Raw genomic sequence first — 7,192 nt, 5'->3', positions numbered from 1 at the left:
AACACCTATTTGTGCCACTGCTATATTAAATACTTCCAATTAAGATGACCAATGTAATTTTTCTTGTCAACTAGAACCAATAGAAATCTGAAGTCTTTTAGATGCCTTATAGAACCCTATATGATCTGTCATCTTCATCTCTGGCCTCATCAGCTTCTTCCACATCCTCCCTCAATGTCTGCCAGTCAGTTCACAGAAACTGCATGTCAACTTCATCACAGTAATGGAGGAAACTCTTGTACAGGTAATCTAGTCTCTCTTGCCAATTAGTTGTAAGAGGTAAACAGATGGAAAGGAACCTCTACATCAAATAGTCTTAAGATATGAACCAGAAGCAATACAAAGACTTAGTATCATTCAAGATCTTATATGTGGATGAATAAATATCTAAGGAAGGTTAAACCATTACTGTTTGTATCAGAGTAAAGAGTTAGGAAATATAATGAATGCACTTATTTTTCTTGTTAAATAGTACTTGGTTATGTTCAGTATCTTTGCCTTTTAATAATGCAAGGTGAAATCTTTATGTGCTGATACAACAACACACTTGGTAGGAGAACAGATGAACTGTAGAGTAGCAACACTATTACTGATTGTTCTTGAAACCAAGTAAGGGGTACAAAAGACTTTATTATACTATATAAGGGCATTATGCATCTACATTTTTTATGTGTCTCTAGAATGTAAGGGTCTACCATGTCAGGCAGAAAAGCCAAAAGATGGTTCACAGATATCTGAAAAATATCAGAAGCATTGTTAAAAACATAAGGTATGGTGGTTTCTACTGTATGTTTAAACACCGTCACAGACCTATCACAGTTTATGAATGTGACCTTGAATCTCACCTTTTCATGCCTTTATCTCCTCAAATGTTGGTATCTTCTTATGGCTTGGCCATGAAGATTAAGTCAATTCACAGGTATATCATAATTCCTTATAATAATAAATAATATTAAACACTCAAAAGTGTCTACTACTACTACTACTACTACTACTACTACTACTACTACTACTACTACCACCACGACTATATAGGAAAACAAGTTGAAATGGACCACCACAGACTCAAAAAATGTATCTAAAATATGTTTTAATCTTGATGAAGTTCACAAGTGGTACAATTTTGACATTTCCTTAGATAAATTTACAATCATGTTCTGAGACATCAAGGCACAGCATCTCTTCTACCACAAGTCCCCAGTAGCTACAAAAGGCAGTGATTTCACAACTCCCTAAAGTTCAACAGAGCTGCTACCATCTGCTGGATGGCTCTTGGAGAACCTATGTGGTTTGCTGCAAAGGATGCCAGTAGGAGACACCACCATATTTGACTGGCCACAGACTCAGTATAAAAAAAATGATGCAAACAAACACAGAATTAATTCATTTATACTTGGTTTCTTTCACTCCTCTCAAGTAACAACGCTGGTTGCCCTCATTATCTATCAGGATACAAACATGCACATCGTTCATTGGGCCTTCTCATCGGGTTGTTTAATAAAAAGATTAATAGGCATGGTGAGTTCAACTTTATGTAACCTGAGATAAAGAGAAACAAAAAAACAAAAAAAGGGGAAGGAAGAAAAGGCAAAGGGAGAGGAAAAAAGAAAGGGAGGGAATGAAGATAAGGGAAAGAGGAAGGATACAGACACGTGAGTAGCAGGGAACACCCTTACCAGTGCTGGCTTACACTAATGGCTCCCCCTGGCTTACACTAATGGCTCCTCCACTAAGCTGCGCCCATGAGCTCTGAATATGGAGTGTGAGAAGGCGTATGGCACTGTCCCTGTCAGAACTGGGAGTGGTGCTAGGCGTTTTGGAGATCCCGCAATGCAATCTCAGCACTTGGAAGTTGGGGCAGAAGGGTCAGGAATTCAAAGCCAGCTCTATATACTGAGAAGCAAGCCAGCCTGGGCTACTTGAGACTGTCTCAAAAGCAGAAAAGTTACTAAAGATCCTGGTAGTAACTTGCTTATAGCCCTCTGGTCCGAGCTGGGGAACACCAACCAAGAGTCGAAGCTGGGTCTATTTGTAAAACTTGGCACTGGGTAAGGTTTACAGGTCCTTCCCTGTACAAATCCAGGCAGTATTTCTCTCTCTTCTCGGCAACAAGGCACTGCTTCTATGCAATCTCTCCTGCCTTTCCAATTTCATTTTCAAACTCAGTTTGAGAAGGAACTCACTACCTCAGGGAGAAAACTAGTATTAAATATGCAGGGCCTTACAACAGTCAGTGGGCTTCCTAATGTGGGTCATAGCTCCCAAATCCTTCCTCTCCCAGTCCAGAGTACAAAGTCACCTTCTTCATGGAACCATTAGTTACTCAGGCTTGAAGCTCCCTGCGGCGCCGGCCGAAGGCTTCGGAGCCCACATTGGTGGGCACAAAGTTGTCCTTCACCACACCTCCGGATCTGCTCAGCAGGCCGGCCAGCCGATGGGTCACACAGGTGGCAGTGTTGCAGGATCTCTTCTGGGAAGTGACACTGATATTCAGGATGGAAGAAGAAGAGAAGTCTTGTCAGTGAGATCTGGGGAGTTCCTACTCCCTGGGAATTCCAAGAGGAGAACTGCAGCCCTTCGATACACATTTAACTGTGTTTCTCCTAAGTGCATTTTTCAAAGCTATTCAGGGAAATGACCTAAGAGTCTTTGCCAAAACACTCTTTCCCAAACCATCACCAAATAGAAAGGAAAAAAAAAAAACTCTCTTACCTTGCTGGAGCTGAGAACAGCGTTTGTAGGATTGGCTCAGAAGTGCTTATCTGACCCTTAGCATGCTCAGTGCCATAGCTACATCCCAGAGATGGCCCATCAAACCCTGTGCCCAGCTCCCCTGAAACTATGGCCCTTTCCTAGGTAAGGACAACTCAAGCTTCAGATGTTGACCAAAGCAATAATCACTACAACTCACTAGAAAACTAAGTGAGAGGTAAGGGATGTGCTGGTTTCAGCCTTAAGGAGCAGGTAGTGAACAGCTACCCGAAGGCTCCAGAAGGTTCCCTCACTGCCTCTGACTTTGGTTCTTGCCCTTTCTACTCTGAGTCACTGACATTCTCAGACGCACTAAAGCTGCTGTTGCCAGCTTGCAGAGAAATGCACGTGCAACAGATTCGAAAATAGGAACCAAGAAAGGAAACCAGGAAGGACTCAGAGAGTTCCAGTAGTAGCCTCTTGGACACTTCAAAACCAAAAACAATGGACCTTCTGCAAGCAGCCTGCTGTGTTCTTTTCTTGTCATGGTTTTTCAGGCCTGGGGTCCATATCAGAGAAGGCAGGAAAGTTGTTCAGATCCTGCACCTACATGCCCACAGCTCGTGTATTTAGATCCCAAGCCTCTTAGATCCGAGGCTATCCAGACTGCAGGCAGGGAAGGCATGTCAAGCAACACTATGCACCAGAGGCTGATCTTATGGGCAGTCAGCAGGTTAAACTAGGCAGGGGGACTAGAAGTTGGGACAGGAGAGGGTAGAGGTAGAGTTCTCACCTCTCAACTCCATTGGGAAGGCTCAGAGTTGCAGTAAGCCAGGACAGTGTGGGGAAGGGCAAAGAAAAGGGGTGACTCTTTCTGGCATTCCATGTGCTATTTGTCTTTTATGCTGTCAGGGGTTTCTTGGGGGGAGGGGATTCAGGTCAACACATGCTTTTCCTTAGGTAGTGCTGGAACTAGGCCAGAGTTGCTCTCTTTCAGGGCTGGGAGTACATGGGCAGCTGACCCTGCAACAATGTTCACACATCTACAGACCTCCCAGACCTACCTCAGATGCTATGCTACTTGTCCCGGACCCCTTCTACCCCTACAACTTTTCCTTGTAAGTGTGGAATGCAGGTTCCTCGCCAGTTGAAAGAGCAACAAATGTCTGAAGCTGTTAAAACTTCCTGAAATTCTAGTTCATCCTCTGGCATCACATTTACCAGTCCTACCTCAGCCAGTTCAGTGATGTTTCCCCATTGGTGCAATCCAACCCCTCCTACATCTCCTTGTTTCCTTTCCCAAGATGTTTCAGGAGAAACAACATTGTAATGTGTCTAAGCAGTATGAGCCCCTCTGGTGGCACTGGAACCTCTGTCTTCCATGGAGGCTGGAACTCAAGTTTAGTTCCTTGGACTGCTGGCCAGTGTCTCTCTACCTCTCTGGAATAGGTCCTCCTGAATATGTGGAGGCCAGATGAGGAAGAGACTTACCTGGAGCCCTCAGTCTCCTGCTCCTCCCATCCCAGCTTCCTGGCCTTCATCTGCTCATAGTCCTGCATCAGTGCAGCAAGCAAGAGGTGTTTTTCCTGATCGCTGAGGTCTAGGCTGCTCTCTGAAGCTGACCTGTGGAGATAGCAAAGCCAGTGCAGGTTCTGAGTCCCTGTCTTTCTCCTCCCCAAACTTCCCAGCCCTTGCTTCTTCCCTAGGGTCATAGTGGTCTGCTCATTAGGCCAGTGCCCACATGAGGGCGCTGAATTACCAATAACCAAGTAGGGGCTACGGAGCCACAGAGTTGACACACCCCAGGAGCAGCAGGAGAGGAGCCAAACTGCACTCCTGATTCAGGTTAATTTACCTGAAAGGGGCCGCCTGGAGGCTGCTGGCCAGGCACAGGACCCATATGCTGCTGAAAGCCAGAAAAGGAAAGACCTTCCAGAAGTCCATGGTGTTTCTGTAAGAAGAGAAGAATGGTCCAAATGCTCCCGGACTACAGACCGAGGTTCTAGCTCTTCTCGGACCACACTGAGCATCTCAAAAGATACAGTGTAGTGAGTGGCTTGATAGAGCAGAAACGAGTGGGGGAGGGTTGATGTGGTTTGCATTTTCTGCTCTGTGTAAGAACAGGGAGGAGCTACAGGCACTCATTTGCCCCCAGCTTGCAGGGACACGGTGGTGTCCCTTTTGCTCTCCTCTGTGAAGAAACCAACAACCACCCAGAGCTCCCTGCTCCTTGCTGTTCTGCTGCTAAGGACTTCTCATAGGTGGAAAGTATTATAACCACTTTTTCTGAGCGGTTGCCCTGGGGAGGAAAGGTAACTTGGCACTAATCCCTTTCTCTCCATCTGCAGAGTTGGGAGATTTTTTTAAGTCCCCGTTAAACCGTCTGAGAACAGCAGTGTAGCAGCTGGTACTGGACTCCTCCCCGCGGTGAGACCCCCGACAGCTTGCTGCTAACCCCAGGAAGCTAAAGGTTGCAAACATCGGAGAGAAAGGATCGATGCTCCCCAATCCCGGATCCAAGGAGCTCTCCACTCTAAAACTGGTTAGGATGCCGCAAAACCACCTGCCCTCAAGGAGGGGGCCACAGATGCGCCTAGATAGGGTCGCCTAGCTTCCAGTGCTGCTGAGTAGTCATAAGGGTCCCACTTACTTTAATTAAGAGAAAATGTCAGGAACGTACTTTCTGACTGGAGCACCGGCTACAGGAAGGCGGAAATGGATGTTGATTGATAAGGAACCAGGACAGCAAAGGGACCCAAAGTAGAGCGGGGTGTGGTGGCTTACGCCTGTAATCTGCATCCTTAGGATGCTGAGAAAGGAGGATCTTAGCGCGTTTGAGAGGATACCAACCTGAGCTATATAGTGAGTGCCAGGCCACCTTGGACTACAGTGTGAAATATTGTATCAAAAAGAGCAACCACCAAAAGGAAACAAACTAAAGGAGAGAGAGCTGTATGCGTTGAGAAGTTAGTTTCTCACCTGGTAGCCCGAGTGTTGGAACAGCGAGAGCGAAGTGTCCACTCGAGAAGAGCACACACACGGGTGTGCTTGTCCCCAGCGCCCTGGTCTCTTATTCTCTGCTCTTGAGGGTGTGGGGGGTCCGCAGTAGCTCTCTCGGCCAATCAGAGCTCTGACCGAGCTTCCATAACGTCATAGCTGGAGCTACTTACACTTCTGCAGGAGGGAGGCAGCAGTCCACTCCCTGTCTTTGAGGTCATTGCTGAGGAACGGGGTAAGAGTGGGGGTGGGGGTGGGGTAAGGATGCAGAGAGGGCGAATTCGTCCAGAATGTGAGCAAACCGGGAGTTTGGCATCACGACCTCTTTAATGCCTGAAGTCCAGCCTACAACCTTTTGCTGCTCACTCCAATGGGGGCCTGAACCTGGAAGCTGGACTCCCACTCAGGATGAGTAGCACTCTCAGGTTCTAAAAGGACTTCAATAGATACATCCAGGAAGATGACTGTCGCGGGAAGGAGTGGGTCCTAGGATCCATTAGGGTATTTCTGACATGCCAGTCCCAAATGGGCACTCTAGCAGTGAGTGCTTCGCATCACTCACCTAAAAAGGGTAGAAACTAGAGAGTATTGTGGGGCAGCCAGCTAACTTAACTAAACGGGGAACTGGACTTTCTCCTCCTGTACCAGACTCTCCAAATCCTGCACTATGGATTTTGCATCCATTTCCCCCTACATACACACACCCCTCCCCCATTCAAATCCAAGACCTCACACTGCCCCAGCAGTGTAGATTAATAAGCACTTCCCTGCGCCCTTGGCAGGTTTGCCCAGCATGAGGCTGGCACTACTAGTGCCCAAAACACAGCTCCCTTCCCCTCCCCCAAACCTCCACCACCTCACTCTGCAGAGCATGAGAGCTGAGCCAGGGTCCTCCTGAGCAGAAGGCAACCCAGGGGCCAGCAGGGAACTTTCACACTCCCTTAGCTGCTAGTTAAACACCCTTAGGTTCAAGTTGCCTTTGTCCTTAACAGGCCACTGTTAGAATCACTGAAGAATACTCTGGCTTACTTGCCTCCAGAAGAAGGCTGTGTGCATGCACTAACCCAAATCAACTGAGCTCTGACCAAAAATCATCTCACATTTCTGCTCTCAGAAACAGGCATGAATTATGTGCTCTGGAATAAGCACATCACCACTCTGCCCCAACCATGGACATCAATAAATATGCACCCATGAAAAGGAACTAAGTATCTCCTGTTTTCCACATTGCCCATTCTCTCTGTTCCCAGGTGTGTGGAGAAGATACACCTGTGCTCAGAGTTACTAGAAAGTGAACTGACACCCATTCCCAAGGCTTCAGTCTTTCCCTCTCAGTTGCTTGATTGCAGCACAAGGACTCTTCCAGTGTCCAGCCTGCTGGGGATTCCAGCAGTGTGTGGGAAAGACTATACCTGTGGTTTGTGGAGACCTACACCTGGCTTTCAGTTTCTGAGAACCAGAAAGGAGCTTGGTATGTTTGCTCAGGTCCTCTGAGTCACTTTTC

At 47.0% G+C, this 7,192-nt stretch overlaps 1 protein-coding gene across 4 annotated transcripts; it reads right to left on the bottom strand.

Moving 5' to 3' along the window:
* Positions 1–1,073: 1,073 nt before the first annotated feature.
* Positions 1,074–5,739, bottom strand: LOC116100866 (calcitonin gene-related peptide 2-like). 4 transcript variants are annotated; one of them, XM_031384587.1, is made up of 5 exons: positions 5,671–5,739; positions 4,547–4,642; positions 4,183–4,314; positions 2,300–2,483; positions 1,074–1,539 (listed from the first exon to the last, which is right to left on the bottom strand). In XM_031384587.1, exons 2-4 carry the CDS (start codon positions 4,633–4,635, stop codon positions 2,324–2,326), a joined length of 381 nt encoding a protein of 126 aa, XP_031240447.1. In that variant the 5' UTR covers positions 4,636–4,642; positions 5,671–5,739; the 3' UTR covers positions 1,074–1,539; positions 2,300–2,323. The 4 variants fall into 4 exon arrangements, with proteins under 4 accessions (XP_031240447.1, XP_031240444.1, XP_031240446.1 ...); XM_031384584.1 differs by having other exon boundaries at positions 1,074–2,483; positions 5,671–5,721; XM_031384586.1 differs by lacking the exon at positions 5,671–5,739 and adding an exon at positions 5,372–5,407 and having other exon boundaries at positions 1,074–2,483.
* Positions 5,740–7,192: the final 1,453 nt, after the last annotated feature.

This window comes from Mastomys coucha, unplaced genomic scaffold (assembly GCF_008632895.1).
Source record: "Mastomys coucha isolate ucsf_1 unplaced genomic scaffold, UCSF_Mcou_1 pScaffold21, whole genome shotgun sequence".
In the NCBI taxonomy this organism is placed as follows: Eukaryota; Metazoa; Chordata; class Mammalia; order Rodentia; family Muridae; genus Mastomys; species Mastomys coucha.
This window is presented reverse-complemented; position numbering and strand designations above follow the sequence as displayed.

What these genes read in the sequence shown, in the direction of transcription:
- LOC116100866 (XM_031384587.1), bottom strand. Translation starts at nt 4,635, where the DNA reads ATGGACTTCTGGAAGGTCTTTCCTTTTCTGGCTTTCAGCAGCATATGG. An exon ending in CTCCAGGCGGCCCCTTTCAG is followed by an intron (nt 4,315 to 4,546) that starts GTAAATTAACCT and finishes CTATCTCCACAG; the next exon opens with GTCAGCTTCAGAGAGCAGCC. An exon ending in CAGGAGACTGAGGGCTCCAG is followed by an intron (nt 2,484 to 4,182) that starts GTAAGTCTCTTC and finishes CCTGAATATCAG; the next exon opens with TGTCACTTCCCAGAAGAGAT.